The sequence below is a fragment of the Myodes glareolus genome, chromosome 22, assembly GCF_982192425.1.
Source record: "Myodes glareolus chromosome 22, mMyoGla1.1, whole genome shotgun sequence".
NCBI classification, from domain to species: Eukaryota; Metazoa; Chordata; class Mammalia; order Rodentia; family Cricetidae; genus Myodes; species Myodes glareolus.
This window is the reverse complement of record NC_142047.1, coordinates 10,242,076-10,261,831: the sequence shown is the minus strand read 5'-3', so window position 1 is coordinate 10,261,831 and position 19,756 is coordinate 10,242,076. Positions and strand designations below refer to the sequence as shown.

General features: G+C 40.2%; 1 protein-coding gene across 6 annotated transcripts in view; it reads left to right on the top strand.

The window, feature by feature from the left end:
• Positions 1-19,756, top strand: part of Inpp4b (inositol polyphosphate-4-phosphatase type II B) — a 735,560-nt gene that overhangs the window by 604,874 nt on the left and 110,930 nt on the right. For all 6 annotated transcript variants that reach the window (XM_087900452.1, XM_087900453.1, XM_087900454.1 and 3 more), the window contains 2 exons: positions 6,548-6,725; positions 19,120-19,323. In XM_087900452.1, the coding sequence (XP_087756578.1) occupies positions 6,548-6,725; positions 19,120-19,323 (382 nt within the window). The remainder of the gene's footprint in view (positions 1-6,547; positions 6,726-19,119; positions 19,324-19,756) is intronic.

Below are 19,756 nucleotides of genomic sequence, written 5' to 3'. Positions count from 1 at the left end.
AACTTGACTTCCAGCAAGCATAAAACCTCGAAAAACTGAAATGCCACTGACTGTGGGCTCCCTAGGTGGGGAAAATCTGTGTAGTGTGATGCGAGCATCAGGACTGAAGGGGAAGACTCAGTGAGCAAGCCGTGTCACCGTGGGCACCCTCAGGGTATTAGTGGACACTCAGAATTGAGGGTTCAGCTTTGGAAATTTTTCTAGGAAAAAGACACCTCCCACCTCACCCTGAAAAGAGTTTCCTTTTTCTTTTTTTAAATCCCAAGTAGACAGTCATGGTATAGCATTCAGTCAGCCCTGCTGCTAGATCTGATCATTTGCTTTTCTCAATTCATTGACCAAGTAGCAGTCATTAACGGTTTGTTGATTGTAACTTAGCATCAGATGATTCCCACATTCTTTCTTTAGACTAATCTTTCTTATAAACTAAAATCATAACCTTCTCTAATGAACAGTCTTAATTAGAAGATAAAGAGATGTAATTAAAACATTTTGTAGTCTGTGACCACCATACTATTAAATTGTTCATCTTTCCTGTGTTACTTTTAGTTTTATATTTTTTAACTCTAAAGTGACTCAGCTCAGTGATCAGGAGATAGACAAACATAATTAGACGTTCAGGTTGTGTGATTCTGGAGGTTTAGCTAGAATCTGTATTCTGTCACACCCGCTATTTGTGTGACCAACACAAAGCCACTCCCACCTTCAGTGTCCGTGTTTATGAAATGTAATAGTATTTCTTCCTAAAGATTTGTGGAAATAAAATAATGTAACCCATGGAAACATTAGTGTAGTACTAGACACTTAAAGTGCAGGCTCCATTATTACTTATTTTACTAATGGAAATACCATTTGGATTTTAGTTAAATTTATGGTATAAACTATTTGCTTTATTAGATTTTCTCTTTGCTTTAGATTTAACATGGAAAAATGAAACGGCTCATGAAAGTGCCTTCTATTTTTCTGTATCCTTATCTCTAATAGTAATCACCAGTTTTGTAGTGGATGCTAAGAACATTTGTTTTCATCTTTTTTTCTCACCAGATTATTTTTTATTGCTTTATAAATAATACCAATCAAAAATTCCACTTCCTTCAATCCTGCCATTTCCCTCCTGCTCCCACACACCCCCTTCCCCTTTCCCCCTCCAGTCCTAAGAGAGGGCAGGGTACCCTGCCCTGTGGGAAGTCCAAGGCCCTCCCCCCTCCATCCAGGTTTAGGAAGGTGTGCATTCAAATAGAATAGGATCCCAAAAAGCCAGTACATGCAGTAGAGACAAATCCCAGTGTCATTATCGTTGGCTTCTCAGTCAGCCCCAATTGTCAGCCATATTCAGAGAGTCCAGTTTGATCCCATGCTCATTCAGTCCCAGTCCAGCTGGATTTGGTGAGCTCCATTGAGCCTATAGTTTGCGATCCTAGAGATGCTAAGTAATAAGGTGAACCCAAAGAAAAACATATATAAATCCTCCTGGAAATTGGAAGTAGACAAGATCACCAGGCAAAAGTTGGGAGCATGGGTGAAGGTGTGGGGTAGGTGGAAGGGGAGGGAGGAGAGATAAGGGAGAAGGTGAGGGTTGGGGAGAGCTTGGGGGAGTGGGATGGTTGAGATGGAGAAAGGAAGGATATGGGAGCAGGGAAGGAGATATCTTAATTAAGGGAACCATTTTGGGGTTGGCAAGAGGCTTGGGTCTAGAGGGGTTCCCAGGGGTCCCTAGCTAGGTCCCTGGGCAGTGGAGGAGAGGGTGTCTGAACTGGCCTTGTCCCATAGTCAGAATGATGACTATCTTGAATATCACCATAGAACCTTCGTCCAGCAACGGATGGAGATAGAGACAGAGACCCACATAGGAGCACTGGGCTGAGCTCCCAAGGTCCAGTTGAAGGGCAGAAAGAGGGAGAATATGAACAAAAAAATCAGGACTACAAGGGGATGGTCCAGCCACTAAGACAGTGTGCCGGAACATTTGTTTTTAAAGAAGAGACTTATCAAAATACAATTTGCATATTGTAAAGATAGCCTATTACGTTTACTTGTATATGAAAGAGGCCATCATGACTAAGAGATCACAGTCAAGAACTTAAGAATTACAACTGTTAGTAAGAGACACCACCGAAGTGACAGATGTATCCACAGTGGGAAGGCTAGAGGAGCTGACACCGTTTCATTGTTTCGTCTCCTCCATCTGTGTCAGTCAGCAGAGAGGGAATAAGTGGTGGACTCAAACTTAGGCCAAAAGTTTCCATGGGTGCAAGGTTTGGGTTTTTGGTTTTGGTTTTTGATTTTCCCCAAGAAGACTAGCTTGAAAAACAGACCAATTTCAGCGCAGATCTCGGAAATCATTTAATTACATAAGTGAACCCATAGGAGATAAAGAAGGCGAGTGTTGTTTTTTTTTTCTAGTTCTTTTCTCTAAGCACCACATCCTACAGGAAATAAAGAGCAGCCAAGGGGGAAGCCAAGAGGTGCGGTTGCACCTGCAGCCATTTCAGGAAGCATGTTGAGAAGCCCTGTGAAGCCAGAAGGGTAGAGTCAAGTGACTGAGTTGGGAATTCTTATGGGCTAGTCACATGGTTTCCTTCTCAGTGAGAACTAAGAGCATGTCTGTGCTTCTGTATCGATCCAAGACACACACACACACATACACACACACACACACACACACACACACAAAGACACAGACACACAGAGACACACAGAGACACACAGACACAGAGAAATACATATATATACACACACAGACACGTACACAGACACACATCCAAACACACACACACACATAGAGACACACACATAGACACATAGACACACACACACAAATACACATACAAATACACACACACACACTTGTATGAACTGGGGAGAAGTAAGTAAAAAAATCTTCCTGAAATTTCCCTTTGGGGTCTTAACTCCCTTACAGATTTACTACTGTAGAACACTTTAAAAAAAAAATCAACCTCTGACTTCTGCCATTCCTCCCTGTGTTTTTTCTTCTTTCTTTCTTGCCTGTCTTCATTTCTTACCTAGATTGTTCCATACCTCCATTGCCTGCAGTCGTAGTGTGGCTGAGCAATGGGTTAAGTAGTTGCGGGGAGGGTAGAGCAGATATTACAGGTAAGCCCTGGAATATATACACCTGAGTTGAGATAAAGTCTCTCTCTCTCTCTCTCTCTCTCTCTCTCTCTCTCTCTCTCTCTCTGTGTGTGTGTGTGTGTGTGTGTGTGTGTGTGTGTGTGTGTGTGTGTGTGTTAGATATGATAGCCACTTGCACCAGGATGAAGCAAGTGACTGGATTCTTAGTTTATTTTAAAGGAAAGGAGCAGCTTTTCTGATAAAGGTAGGGGAGGAAAAGAAGCTAGTGACCTTGTTAGGAAGAAAAGTGAAGAGGCATGCAGCCACCCTGATTGTTGACTATTGGGAGCTGCCTGGAATCTTCTCTGGGCATATTAAGTTGGAACTTCCCAAAGAAGATGTGTTCCAATTGGAGTTAGAGCTAGTGACGCACATTGAGGACCCCTTTACATGGCGGACACATTTAAACCATGAGAGTAAATGCTCAGGAATGTCAAATGATTTCTCAAAGCCAGAGCTCCAAGGACTGAGACTTGTGACTTGCTGTCACGTGAAGATGAGGATGTGAGCGAGACCAGGAGACTAAGATCCATGACATACAGAAGAGGGCGTGTGTTCATTCTCTCATTGTATTGAGCTTTGTGTAACATCTAAGTGTATACTTTAAATCATTTTTATTCATTACAAATATAATAAGAAACCAAATTCAATTTCTATCATCCATAATTTGCTTTTATATTCTATAAAATTTTTCTTCTTCTGATTTTATGTCATTGACAGTTGACTCAAGTGTTTGGATTCATCCTAAATCTCAGACCACTAGAAAACAGTTAATTTTTTCTATATAATAAAATTGTATTCATAACTTCTCATTTAAAAGCCACAACTATTAAATATATGAGAGGTTTCAGGAAGAAGGCCTCCCGTAGGTGCATACTCACACTAGGTTTTGGCTGGTAATTTCTCCATGCCGTGCTGTGCCATCTTGGACAGCAGTACTGACCTACATTGTGGGAGATGCATCTTCCAGCCCTACCAAGATGCCCATCACTAAGAAAGGACATAAGAATAACCAAGGCTGCTGCATAGCGGCTTCGGGGGAGACATGACTGGGCCACAGGAGGCCCGATCCTGGGTTATGTCCCAGGCTTGACTGAACAGTCTCAGGGGGAGAGGATGAAGTCATTGAGAGGGAAAAGATAAAAGGGCCCTGGGAATGTAAGAAGAACAGCGGCAATGGGAAGGGAGCCAGAGGATCTTAGGTAGAACACAGAGGGCGACAGGAGGAGTCACCTGGTAAAACAATAGTAAGAAATTGAGAGTAACCTAAGTGGGGTTTTCACCAGACTCACTGTGAAGCACGATCCAGCATTTCCAGGGGATCTCAGAGGCAAATCAAGGACAGTGGGTGTCTCTAGTGATACAGTCATTCACTCGTGTCAAAACCTCCCAAGGGTATATTACAGTGCAGAGTCCCTGAAGCAAAGTCTGTCAACACTGCAAAGAAATTTTATATCCTTAAAAAAAAATACTGAAGCCCTGTCCTTATTTGTCAGTGCACTTATGGCTGCTATCATTTGAGCTCCATGCATCTGAGACATAAGAAAAAAAGTATTTAGAATGATTTCTTAGAAAGATATATGTTACAATCAGGTGGAGAATTCTAAGAATTTTCTGAGCACAAAATGAGGAACGAATGAAGGGAAAGTGGATGATATCTACAAGCAACATCATATGCAGTGCCAGCAAAGTAAAGGGGTGGGAGAGGCAGCCATCGCAGCCACGGGATGAAAGGAAGAACAAGGGTGTCAGAACTGATGTGTTGGGAAAGAAATCGTGAGCAGAAAAATGGAGGAGCATCTGGCCTTGGGCACTTTAGCTTTCTGAGGACTCAGCCGTTGGGGAGCTTGTCAGTCCCCATAAGATCAGGAAGCAGACATTTGGAGCAGGAAAGTAGGTCAGTGAAGAGGGCCACCGTGAACCCACTCTACACTGTTTTTTGTGCGTGGCATGTAGTGAGTCCTGAGCCCTCTAACCTCCGCTGTCTCATAACAAGAACTGTCCCCCCATTTTCATGTCTCATCTTTGCACAACTGTTTTCTTTGCAAAAGAAATGTGGAGTTGTTTCATTTCTCAAAGGCTGGTGGGTTGAATATTGCAGCGTTCCTCCCAGGCAATACAGTCAAAGGAAGCAGAATGAACCCCGGGCTGTGCAGACTACAGTGTACCTCTTAGGTTCCCAAAACTGTGTCTGCCGTCACTTTCCTGTGCTCTCATGTGGTCGGTTCAAACATACAAGAGCATTGCTCATAATTGCTTTGTAAAAAGTATGTACATTAGGTAAATTTATTTTGGTAAAATATGATATTAAAGTTTTAAGTAATTTTTTGAAGAACCCAGAAAAGAGAGAGAAAAACTGCTTTCTAAATAGTATGTTTTTCTCAGTGATTTCTAAGTTTTCAAAAATGAAAATGGAATCGAGGGGATTTAAATAATTTAGCTAGTAACTGTAAGGAAAATATTTCACAAGTCCTCAAAACAGACTCCCATGCATTTTAAAGGCAAGGCGTTTGGATATTGGCTACAAAGGACAGAAAAAGTTTGCACCAAACCTATGAATGCCTCATATGAAAACCTATGAAAGCCACCAGCTTGACTTTGCTCACTGTCCATCCTGGGAAGCAAATAGGGCTCTGTGCTCTCAGCTCCTTCGCTGCACAGAATCCCTCTTCCCACAAGCCCCCCAGCATTTCCTACGTACTGATTATGAAAGTCAAAGATTCCTAATTAATAACCAGTTTTTGGTTTTTAAGCTAGATTTTAAGAACAACTATGGAGATAATGGAGCTTTAGATTCAATTTTTTTCTCTTTAAAATAGAATGGCCTATTTGGCCACTTGGAGTTGATTTTATTTTCTCACCATTTTTGAGTTCATGGCATTTGTTCCTGTCCTGTGCTTGTCAATGTCATAGTGAAAAATATAGGAGATCTATTGGATGCTTCCTTCCTCCGAAGCACTGTTTTATTCTATGCATGTGAATGTCTCTAAATTGAACCATTTTATGGATTCGCTTCGGTAACTGGTCCTCTTCCCTAGTGAGGATGTAAAAGCTGCCGAAGAGGCTGGCAGCCCAGTGAGCTGCAAGCCAGTATTTATAGTGTGATGGAGTTGATTGTGGGGGTTGAGAGTCTACGATTTGGCTTGATATTCCTTAGTCATTTATGTTGCCAGTCATTTTATAGTAATTCTTGACATATGGAATCACATTAAATCTTTCCTTTGCTCGATCAGGCTGGCTTTACATCATCTAGCCTTAAATTTATGTAAAGTCTCAGCATGTTGTAAACTTGTTAACTCTGTTCTTTCGTAAGAAGAATGAATTGGGCTAATTGGGGCCGGCTCATCAGATGTTAAGAGCGGCTGATGCCGTCTGTGCTTCGTCTGACCCCTGACCACTGTCCTTGTTGTTGCAGCACCGGCTACCAGTTTATTTACTATTCACCTGAAAACACAGCCAAGGCGAAGGAGGTGCTCAGCCACATCAGTCAGCTGCAGCCTCTCATAGCAACCCACGCCGACCTGCTGCTCAGCTCTGCCAGCAGGCGCTCTCCAGACAGCCTGAAGAGTTCTTTAAAGACGCTCTCCGAAAAAGTAAGATCCAAATCTTTACCCCAGTGGGGAAAACGAAATCCCCCCAGTCCCATAAGTGCTGCCTCCTGCATACATCACCTTTCATGGCATCTGGAAATGTAAGAGACCAGGTTAAAAGGAAGCTTCAAAGAGTCGCTCCAGGATCAGAATGAATTGGCTTCATTCTCTCTGTGGGCTTTGTGTGCGTTCTTTCTCCTTCTGGTAGGAAATGAAACCTGTTATTGCCTGGTATACAGGTCCTCTTTTCCTTGCTATGTTTGATCCCTCTTTTGGTTTACGGTCTGAGTAAGTGAATAAATTAGATTTTGAAAATTATTTTCCTCTGATAAGCGCATAATTTTATGCATATGTATCTGTGCATTTGGATGGGGTGTCACGTGACTTGAAGCAGATGCTTGATGTGAATCCCATCAGGGGCGTGGGACAATCCATCTATCTCCCTTTGTCTTCTACACCATTATCAAACAGGAAAAGATTACCAGCACTGTAAAAATATTGATTGTTATTTAAAACACGATAGGACCCACACTGTGTTTTTTCCAAGAGTGACTTTCTAGATATCTACAGCAATTAACAGTGGTCAGGTCTGGGGCACATGCACAATATTGGATTCTATAGATAATGAGAACTACTGTATTACCTAGAACCAAGGTGAAAATGGATCAATTAGAGCAAGATTTTAAATGTAAAATGAAGCGTCCTAGTTTAATACTACTGAGCTCATCTGTCACCTATGTGTCCACACTTTGCTCTCTTATCAGACATTTCCAATAAGTATGCAATGAAGAACCCAAGTGAACGAAACACTTCTAATAAGCCTGGCATAAGTCAACACTATGCTTCTTTGCCTTTCTGAAGACAATATTTGTAGAAACTGGGTGTCATGCATGGCTGTGGCTTTTATGCATCTATGTCCATTGCTAATAAGTATGTCGCACTTAAAATTTTTACCTTAAATTGTACATTTCTACATACATTTTACTTATAGGAGAAAACTAAGATCTGTGTTAATTGAAAAATAGTCAATTTCTGCTCAAAAGGGTCAAACGTCTTTTCAAATAAAAGTAAAACAAAAAGAGCTCAAGATCCCTCGTTTAAAGCTAGTAGCTTTCCGTGCCGCCACAGATGTGTCCACAGGTGTGTACAAAGAGAGAGATGCTTGCCAAGGTTACCAGGAGCTACTTTGTGTCAAGAAAGAAAGGGACTTCAGGCCTTACGATATTATTTAAACTTCTCAATTGTTGGGTAGATATTACCGTCATTTCACAAAGGAAAGATCTAAAAATCTGATATAGTACAAAAGCCACAAAGTTCTAAAGTGTGAGTCATTCCTAGTAAAGCTTTGTGATCTATCTACCTACACCAGGTTACTTTATGTAAAATGAGTGTTTTACTCCTTTTTAATTGATTTTTAAAAATTATTTTAACTTGGAAAATTCCTTTAGGACTTGGGTGGGTCAGGAGAAAGCCCCAAAGATGATTATGTACAACAAAATAATGTTACCTCACTTTGATGCGGCTTTCTTGTGGGCGGATGGTGGAAGGAGATGATGTTTTGTTCTGAATTCACCTAAGCAGCAGGTTTTAGCAGCTAGTATATCTGCAGCATGGGGGTTTCTAGTCTTCCTGTGCACTGGACAAGGTGTGCCGGCTTGTTCATCATGCGGCTCACTGCAGGGATGGAGAGGGGATCGCTCCTCCTTTAACCCAGCATTGCTCCAGATTCTTCTCAGGTTTTCTGTTGAGTAGGCAGGCTCCATCTGCCGATAAATCGGTACCCTAGAAACGAGTAGGATCGTCCAAACGTTATGTTTGTAAGTTACACATCCCTTTAAAAATTCAGGCCTTGAGTTTCAAGAAGCTATGTATTTAACAGTTCTACGTGGTCTTTGAAAGAATTTCTCAGGCTTAGTCTGTGATTTGAGCATGAACAAAATGCTTTAGAGATATCATAAATCTCAATAAAACCTAATATTTTCTGCTAGAATGTTTTATGTTTCAAAATTTCTTATGATTCTGTGGATTAGAGAATCAAAGTTAACTCATTGATAGTACCCACTTTTTTTTTTTTCTTGGACAGGGTTTCTCTGTGTAGCTCTGGCTGTCCTGGAGCTTATTCTGTAGACTACACTGACCTCAAACTCAGAAATGCTCCTGCCTCTCCTGAGTGTTAGGATTAAAAGCATGTGCCACCACACTGAGATACCGTTCTATTTTGTAATTTCATAGCTCTTATTTTTGGCGCCTTAGTGGCAAGGGCAGCTGAAACCTACCCATTTTCCACCAATCCCTATACAACATAACTTTATATATGTTCATCCTGTGTGTTTGGTTTTAAGACCTGATCATCCCACATGTGTGCAGTACTGAAGCATCTGATTGACATGTTGTTGTTTTATTGTTTCTAAACTAATCTATTGGGGAACATTTTCTTAATGTTTCTGCTCTAGAAATTGATGCCACAGAATATCTAGGCAATATTAGCATGCGTCCGTGCTCACACTTGCTTGTGTACTCAGCACTGAGCATCTATCTGGACACAGTAGGGGAAATCTAAAGACAGTAAACTGGGCTGAGACAGGCTTGGGACAGCGCGGAGTGATGTCAAGGGAGGTGTTTGAGTCTAGAGCTGAGGTAGTAGTGTTTCTGCTCTTAGGTAAGCATTGGCATCCAGAGATCATGGCGGTAGGTATGATCAATGACCATAACTCCGGGTCTACTAAGAAAGCTAGAGCAAGAGGAAATCTCAGCTGACTGTGGGCATATTCAGATAGGAGTTTGTATTTATTGCTCCAAAGCAGTTCCTGCCTTCTCTGCTGCTACTGAAAACTGTGCTGTGGGACTGCACCCTCTTCTTCTACACAAAAGAACAAACAATTTGTAAAAATATATTTATTTTTCTGAATTCATACTTTTTTCTTGTCCCTGTGCCTTACCCAAGGGGCACAGAGTAGCTTAAAAAAGAAAAGCTCTCTTTCCAACAGGAGATTCCAGAGTCCTGATGGTAGTGGTTGTAGTGATGATGGCAGAAAAGAATGAATTTGCCTCAGCATCAATTAAAGGCTCCTGTACAGTGAGATTCCCAGTGTTCACAACTACATGTGGTAGCTACTATCATTTCCAATATTCAGTGTTGATAATCCCGTCAGGTCGTTAGTGTTCCCATTATAAACTGGGGTACAGAAATGTTAAACAGTTGTTAGCACCCGCATAAGCTGTGTCCCTAGCTGAACCTTATTGGAGTTCACATCACTGTATACCTCTGAAGATATACATAATTTACACCACTGTATACCTCTGAAGATATGCATGACCTATACCACTGTATACCTCTGAAGATATGCATGACTTACACCACTGTATACCTCTGAAGATATACATAATTTACACCACTGTATACCTCTGAAGATATGTGTTATCTACAGCACTGTATACCTCTGAAGATACACATGATCTGCTGGACTAAAAAATAATCGCAGTAGCGAACATAAGGGAAAATTCACAATCATGACTAATTACTATGTAATTTTGCCTAGACCACAAAAAATTCAGCTAAGTTGCATGATGATTTAATATTTTGTATATATCTCTTTGTGGTATTAAACAGGGTCTCACACATGCCAATCAAACACACTGAGCTACATCTCTAGTCCTTGTCCTAATATGTCTTCTAGTGGGCAGTTGTTCTTTGTGGTAGGTTATTAGTTCATAAAAATATTAAAGATGCAATTTAATCAATACTGTTCTAACACAGAACAAATTCTGAATTTATCAGAATAATTCTGTCAAAAAGGGTACAACTTCACATAAAAGCCAGAATTTTAGCAAATGATATGAGTAGCTAATATCAGGATGATTTAAAAATGCAATTTTCTCTTCCTTAAAATACAGATATGATCTTTGACAAAAAATTCAAAGGAATATGTAATGTAAATAAATTCAAACTAAAAAGTAAGGAAGTGTAGATAGCATATGGATATTCCGTTGATCAGAAATATGGATGACATTGGCTTTGAACTGTCCACCTCTCCCTCCTTTCTATAGAAAGCCAGCATTGTCCTGCTCAGCAAAAAGCACCATTGAGCAGTTAACTGTGCATGGTTCTGTACTTGATGCTATAAAATAAATTCTACATAGACACGGCTGTTAACTTTTACAGCCTCGGATTTTCAAAGAACGGGGTGTTTCACAATACTGCAATGTTTAAGAAATGGCATGTAAACCTTAGAGGGTAAACTCACAATGTACATAAGAAATTCTAGTCCTGGGATCTCTCCACCACAGAGACCTAGACATAACTGAAAACCACGATTTCCTTGAATCTCTTTCTGTGATGGCAGCACCGACAGCCAGCCCTTCAGCAGTTGAAGTGATGTATACTCTTGAAGAGAGTACTGTGTCAGCTACTTAGGTCCTAAGAGGGCGTTTCTCACTGTTCTTTCCCTTCAACCATCCCTAGGTCTGTCTCCTCCCCATTGAAAGGATGATGGGAAGGAGAAGGTTGGTTTCTTAATGCTTGCTTAGAGTACATGTGGAGGGCAAAACTGTACTTCAGAACTTCTTCCTTAAATTCTATTGAAACTTGAGGGTGTGAATTTACTTTCTGCTCTCTGTAATCCCTGTCAAATTGTAAATATTTAATTAGTGAAATGCTATGCAATAAAAAGTTGTATTTATTGGTTAAGTAGGGAAGAGAAAAAGCAAAGACAATGTCAAAGATAATGTTAAGCATTTGAGTTGCATGTGAACCAGCCAGTGTCCGAAGGTATTACATGTGATACAGATGCATGTATCATCCTCCTCAAGAAGGAAAAGTTGAGGACAGGGGATCCTTGGGCATGCCCAGCCTTACTTTCTAAGGAGCTTTCAGGCTGTAGTACAGGAGAGAGGATCTGAAAGGCATTTCTCAAAGAAAAGACAGGAGGTAGGCCTTGGGAATTCCAGGTTGGCTCGATTCACACAGTATAGTTTAAGGGAGATGGGACTTAACCTAGAAAGAACTCTGAAGCTCTATAAATGAGTGTTTAAGACTTTGCTTGTCTGACCAATGCTTATGAATAAACTACATGTCAAGGGAAAGAAAGACTAGACATTAGCCATCTGAACTTCTCAGTTCTCAAACTGCGCTATGAATATTTTATGTTCACACAGCAACGGGAAAAGATATACTTGGTATTTTCTGAGTAGAGTCCTCAGAAATTTGGGTCTGATAGTAAAGCTAAAAGAAATCTAGGTTACAAGTTGTAATTAATTCACATGAGTAAGACTTTAAAACAAGGCTTAAGATAGTCTCATTTATTTCAAGTAACCTACATTTTCCTCAAACAACACAGTCTTTAATAGAATACAATACAAATTGAACAATTGATAATATAAAATCAAACTGTGTGTCAATAAATAAACAAATACCAAACTAATATTGAAAAAAACGGCTGATGATTCAATGGTTAAGAGTTCTAATTGTTCTTGCTAAGGACCCGGCTTTGGTTTTTAGCACCTTACAAGGCAGCTCAGAACTGTCTATGGCTCTTTCCAGTGCTGTCTATGCCCTCTTCTGACTCCACAAGCAAATGATACATGGATGACTTTATTAAAATTACACTTTTTAATCCTATATTAAATATTTTCTATTAATTATTTGAGAATGTTATACAATTAATCTTGACCATATTCAGACCCCCAAGAGAAAAATATTGAAAGGATAGATTAATGATGAAAATACTACTTACTATATGTTATTGTAAATATGAGAAATGGAATTTTTCAAAAGATAATAACAAAAATATGAATTTTTAAAGTTGGAAAATGCATCATTAAGTAATTAAAGGTGGGGTCTGGAAAGTTGGCTCTACAGTTAAACAAATCAATGGTTCTTCCAAGAGACCATAGTTAGATTTCCAGAGAGGATCATAATTAGGTTTCCAGAGAGGATCATCGTTTTTCAGCACCTACATCTGGCTGCACACCGGGTCCTTAAACTCCAGATCCAGGTTGTCTGACGCCCTCTACTGGCCTCAGTGAAACTGTACTTGTGTGCACAAACCCACACAGACAGGCAGCCAGACAGCTCTACATAATAAAAGGTAAAATCTTAAGGAAAATGTAAAAGTAAAAGGGGGCTTGTTAGGTGGCTCAAAGAAATAAGACGAGGCCCAGCCTCCTAAGTGCAAGTTTAGGACCCACATGGTAGTAGGAAAGAAATGCCTCCTGCACGTTGTCCTCTGACCTCCGAAAGCATCCGCATGCATACACACATGCTCATATATGCACAATAAATAAATATTTAATTAAAAATGAAAAAGTCCAGTCATGAACCTGAAACAAATTAGGGAGAATATATGTCTCGTCATGGTCCTGCACCAGAATATAGAAAGTGGCCATGCCACTTAATAAGACAGCAGCCAAATTAAAATGGAAACATATTAAAAAGGCACTCCATCACAAATATGTGTGAATGGGAAGTAAACACTTGCAAAGTTTCTCAGCATCGTTTCTCAGCAGAGAAATGCAGATGAGATTCCTCTAACCACCTGTTAAACTGGGCAGTTCAGATGAGATTCCACCAGTCGCCTATTGAAGCAGCTGGCAAGAGGGGGTTCATGCAGATAAAGAAATAGCTACAATTCTTCCTACAGCGCCGATCCCCAGTCATCTAACTAGTATGCAGTTAGCTGCCCAATAGCTTGTTCTTTGGACTAGAGAGATGTCTCAGTAGGCAAAGGCTTGTGCAAGTGTAAAGACGCAGGTCTGTTTTCCCAGAACTCATGGAAGGCAGGGTACAGAGAAACAGACATATAATTCCATGCTCTACAGTGAGGTGCAAAGTGAAACAGAGAATCTCTTGAAGTTCACAGACCTGGCATCCTGGTGAATGCAGTGCAAACAAAAGAGAGACCCAGTCTTAGACAAAAGTGCAGACTGAGACTCCGGCTTGTCTTCTGATGTCTGCATGTGTGCCCTGCATTGCTCAGTTCAGCCCTATAGCAACAAAGAGAATGAATGTGAAGGTATGTTGCGTTTCTGGTCAGTACTGGGCACCATATTAGGCCAGTCATGCCTCTTGGAGACCTCGCTAAACATTCAAATTCTCATCCATTATTCAGGGTTAAAACTCTATAGTTTGTATCTTAGTTTTTGTGGCTTTTAACTATCATCCTGGGGAAAAAACAGAAAGTATTTGAAAAGTAAATCACTCCATAAAAGTTCTGTGGCAATTGTTCCCCAAATTGCGGAAAGGTGGTTTACTGTGTGTCTGTAAAGAAAGGTTCTAAATCTCACATTACTGGGAGGGTTTAGCTAGAAGAAACTGGATAGCAATTCCACATGAAGAGGTCATGGAAGAATGGCCCAGGAATTTGCATTCTGTCTTGCTAAAACAGTGATGTCATCGGGTGGAATATCTTAGAACACAAGTGAACGGAATCAAAGCAAAGACAAGACCCTACTTTGAGCTCAGATTGACACGCCTACTGGAAAGGCCGTAAGTTGCTGAAGATGGCTCAGAATGTACGTGGAGACAGTTTCAGAGACCTAAGTATAATGATGAAATTGAGACTATGAGGAAATGTTGTATTACCAAGAGAGAGAAAAAAAAATGCTTTTCAGAAAATGATTTTGAGTTCCTGGTTTTGCTTTCAGTGTCCGGAATGACCAGGGGGTGAAAAGATACAAAAGGAAAACTTACACCAAGTTCAGGCACAAAAGAGAATTGCAAATAGAAGAAAGCCGTTTACACTTCACAGTGAACTGGGCCTGCTACAGGCTGGAAGCGCACTTTGTGGAAACTGAGAGATGGTTGAATAGTCTGTTCAAGGTTATGGACATAAACACCAAGGGTGTCTGTAACTTCCTGGCTGCTCACTATAATTTCCCTTAAGGAATTATGAAAAATATATACCAATGGCGGAATATAAAAATATTTTCTTTTTGAAATAAAGGCAGCTTATAAAATATGAAAATAAATAGTTTTCTTGCTGTATACGTGACTATCAAAGTAGCTGTCACCTACTTCTGCCAACAGTTGCCTCTGTATTGCAGGTGCAGTCTGGTCAGCATTGCCTTGAATTTGTTTTTAATGAGAATGGAATTCTAAGAAGAATAGATTTTACTGAATTTGTTGCATTCTTTAGCAGAAAAGAGGAGTCTTAAATGAGCATGCTCTAACCACTCTCCCGTCATCAATATTCAGAAGCCTGAGGAATTTTCTTTGACTTTCCCGAGAGAAGTAATTTCTAGTACTTTTAAACTCCAAGGTAATTCTGTGTTTTTCCCTTGAAGAATAGATGTATGGAAATATGAATTTAAAAAATGCTGTAAGGGTAAAATATTTCACTTCCAAGTTAGCATTTTTTTTCATCTTTAAAATCCTGAAGACATGAAATAGATTATCATCCTCAGGTTTAGAGTCTATTCTTTCATTGTTGACTATGCAGTTAAGCCAACATTTTAAATGAATTATGTGGCCTACCCTTGTTACACATTAAGACAATTTGTTTTCTCCACTTAATGTAATCTGAGTCAAAAAAGGAAGAATGTTTCAAGGAGAATCAATAAGTGACTCAGAAACAAGATCACAGCATCCCCTGAGTTTGTCTCCCCTAGTCTTTCACAGTAAGATACAAGAATAGCAGTATGCAAATGGGTTGGAATAAGTGAACTAATAATTTCCAGAACCTTCTATTTTGATCATAAATCATCTAACCCCTATTCATCTTATTTAATGAGAAATTCTTATCAAGAAAACTAAGACATTTTCTCAAGTCACACAGATCTCGCAAATGGAATGTTTGATATTTTTCGATGAGATATGATTCTGTGTGTGCAGGTTTCAAAAGGTTCAGAGAGCTCCTAATGATCCAGATAAAATTTTCCCTAGAAACAGAAAGTCAAAACTCAGCTTTTATGGCTTTTGTATAATATGTTATTACTTTGTATTTAGTTGTCTAAAAGAAGTCCTGGTTGTAAAAAGAGAGTCTGCAAGAAACTATTGCATTATCTTCAAGATGAGATTTAAATAAATGAAGCAGAGAGTCTGTGTGTGCATATTTGGGAAAAAGTGATACCAAATACTGTAGAATATTGTAGCTTGTGTGAATAGCCACATCTCTACATACTTATTATGTAAGTATTGCAAAACAGTGAACTCAAGTACTGTAGAAGATTCTAGTTCATGTGTACAGCCACCCTTCTATGTAGTAATTATGTAAGTATTGTAGAAAAGTGATCTCAAGTACTGTAGGAGGCTCTAGCTGGTACAGATAGCCACACCTCTACTTAGTAATTATGTAAATATTGAAGAAAAGTGATATCACAGACTGCAGAAGGTTCTTGTTGGTGTGAACAGTCAAGTACTATAAAAATTTCTAGTTGGTGTGAATAGCCAAGAACTGTAGAAGATTTGAGTTGGTGCGGCTAAGTATTATAGAAGTTTCTAGTTGGTGTGTAGAAGATTCCAGTTGGTGTAAATATCTAAGTACTGTAGACTGTTCCAGTTGATGTGAATAGTCATATACTTTAGAAGGTTCTAGTTTGTGTGAATAGCCACACCTCTACATGGTAATTGTGTAAGTATTGCAGAAATTTAAGCTGTAGTAGTAGCAGGAATGCCAAGGAGTCCGGTGGTTGTTCTAACAATAAATCAAAAGAATGTATTGAAACTAGCAAGAAACAAAAGTTTGGTTACCCTGAAAGGGAGAAAATTCACATTTTTAATAAAGTAGTACTAATGGGTATATGTAGACTATGAGAAATTATGTAAACAGCATGTTTGCCCATTTTCCATCATGCACACTTAGTAGCTAGAGTGCCATCCAGCTAATTTCTCCATTATCTGTTCTGCATCTTCCATTGTCATTTTAACACAGTGCATAAGTGGATACTCACTGTGCTCTTCCATTGTAAGCTAGCTGACTTCTCATAATTTATTCTAAAGTATTTTTCAATTGTTAGTGTTTCATATTCAGCTTTTCACATTCATTGTTTTCTTTTTTCCAGCAATTTTTTTATTTTTTATTTAAAATTTCCACCTCCTCCCATTTCCCTCCCCCTCCCCCCCACTCCCTCTTCTCCTCCCTTTCCAGTCCAAAGAGCAGTCAGGGTTCCCTGCCCTGTGGGAAGTCCAAGGTCCTCCCTGTTCCATCCAGGTCTAGGAAGGTGAGCTTCCAAACAGACTAGGCTCCCACAAAGCCAGTACATGCAGTAGAATCAAAACCCAGTGCCATTGTCCTTGGCTTCTCAGTCCGCCCTCATTGTCAGCCATGTTCAGAGAGTCCAGTTTGATCACATGCTCCATCAGTCCTAGTCCAGCTGACCTTGGTGAGCTCCCATTAGATCAGCCCGCCGTCTCAGTGGGTGGGTGCACCCCTCCGTCCTGACTTCCTTGCTCATGTTCTCCCCCCTTCTGCACCTTATTTGGACCTTGGGAGCTCAGTCCAGTGCTCCAATGTGGGTCTCTGTCTCTATCTCCATTCATCGCCCGGTGAAGGTTCTTATAGAGTAACTAATACATTTGTTTAATGTTGACAACAGTCTATGAACTTTTGCACCAGCAATAATTTCATGGGCAGTTTGCAGGAGGGAGATTTAGTTCCGACACATGTAGATTTTTAAAATGTGTGGGGATTCGGACTGAGGGAAGAAGGGCACAGACATCCAGACTGCTTGCAAGCGTTGTGTGGGGTGCAATATGGAAGGATTGCTGAATTTGCTAGGCATCTCGCAGCCTGCATTATCTGAGCTGACAATGATCAGTGTGTTAACACAGACTGTTATATTTCTATATTTCATTTTCTTTCCTTTTTTTTTTGTGGTGATCTGAATGAGAACTTCCCACATAGGCTCGTACATTTGATACTTAGCCCCTGGTTGATACATAGCCCCCAGTTGGTGGATCTGTTTGGGAAGGGTTAGGAAGACGTGTGGAATTGTTGGGGGAGATGCATCCCCAGGGGAAGGCTTTGACATCTAAAACACCCATGTGTGTCCCTGCTGTTCTGTCTGACACCTGGCTGTGTATTGAGATGTGAGCTCTCAGCTACTGCTCTAGCACTATGCCTGCCTTCCTGCTGCCATGCCTTCCACCCTGGTCATCACAGACTCACCTTCTGAAACGGTGAGCCCCAAACAAATTCTTTGATCTCTAACTTGCCTTGGTTATGGTATTATATCATGACAATAGAAAAGTAGCTAATGCAGTTTTATATCTGATTAATGAAGGATCAACCACAAGGTCCGTTCCAGCTTTAGAATGGCATGATCTATTATTGGAAAGAATAAAATATACAGATATAATAAACAATTTTGACATTTATTGCATAGGGATTACCTGAATCTCTTTAAATATTGAAATTCACAAAGAGAGACCGAGAAAATTTACTAACCATGAGTTAGCCTGTTGACTGGATTTGGGAGTAGACCAAGAAACAATTACTTTGAAATGTAGTAGTGATTAAATTAGCATCATCTGAGCTGGCTACATGAATGGATGATGATATCAGTAACCTTCAAAAAATAGCAGTTCGATAAAGGGTCTTTTCCTGACTGAACTATGAACCATATTGGACAATGCTGGCTTATCTCTCTAGTCTTTGAACACGCTGTTAGGTCACAGACATGTTAAGTTTACTATATTAAAGAAAACCAATTATTGCATCCTTCAGTCTATTACAGCATGAAGCTATTAACCATTTTATCAGGGAATTGCAAAGTGCGGCTGTGAAACTCTTTACTGGTAGCAAGCTCTTATTATTCTGGCACTTACCGGATATTTACCACTAGCTTGTAAAATCTTCCATCCCAAGTTTCACCGTCACCTCATTAACATTGCATTGCTGGCATGATGTGGCTAAGGAGACAATTTGAGATTGATAATAAATTGTAAAATAGTGACTGTTATCATAGGGAAATCTAATCTGTTGACATCTTTCCATGATGTGAAAGCGCTCTGATTTTTTTTTTTTTTTGTAATGCAGCTCCCCCCTTTTAGCCCCTAATTCTGCTTTAAATATAAAATAGACACAGCAAGACCAGGCTTTCTTTTGGGATGTGTTCGGGATTGCTTGCGAGGTATAGCAGGTAGTTGTTGAAATGATCGTCCCCAGTGAAATGTACCTCCGAAGACTGTGGAGCACAAAGAGAAGCAGCTCAGGTGGCAGATGGTGTTTATAGTGCATTTAAAACCTCAGCATTTTAAAACAGGAAGACTCCAGTCCTCGGCAGCATCCCCAAACCAAACTATTTCCCATTGATTGGTGTGAATCACTCTCCTTCCTTGGCACCTGTGCTTTTCTGCCACCCATGCCCTACTTAAGTACCAACAAATCTGCAGTTGACCTTTTCAGAGCTCTGTGCAGAGATGCCTACCCTGGGTTTCTAATCCTCATCAATTTCTTTCCAGACTGAGCTTTTCGTGCACGCCTTCAAGGATCAGCTGGTCAGGAGCGCTCTTCTAGCCCTCTATACGGCAAGGCCAGGAGGCCTCCTTAAGAAACCACCCTCTCCTAAGGACAGCACAGAGGACACTTGTCCCCTGGATGAGCCCCCTCAGCTGGGAAGACAAGACTCCATACCACACCATTCTGACTATGATGAAGAAGAGTGGGTAAGTCCTCTCATGGCGTCTGCTCTCATGGCTTAGCCCCAAGAAATGTGGTAAACATAATATGAAAACTCACTTCTCATGAAAAGTACACCGAAAACCAGTCTCAACACGGTTGTAGATAGATGCCACACGCTTTTCCTTAGGAGCAAGTCTCATGTGAAAGTTCTATTCCTGAACCAAATTATTTATTTGTTATCAAATAAATCGAGTTTATAACCAAGAACAAGTCTTGAATTCAGTTACCAAAATTACAAAAATCCTATAATACCTCTCCTTGTTCATTTCTAACCTCAAATTATTAAAACTTTTTTAGAAGAAGAGTAAAAAGTCAGCCGGGCAGTGGAAGTGCACACATCTAATTCCAGCACTCAGGAGGCAGAGACAGCTGGATCTCCAAATTTGAGAGCAGCCTGGTCTACAAAGCAAGTTCTAG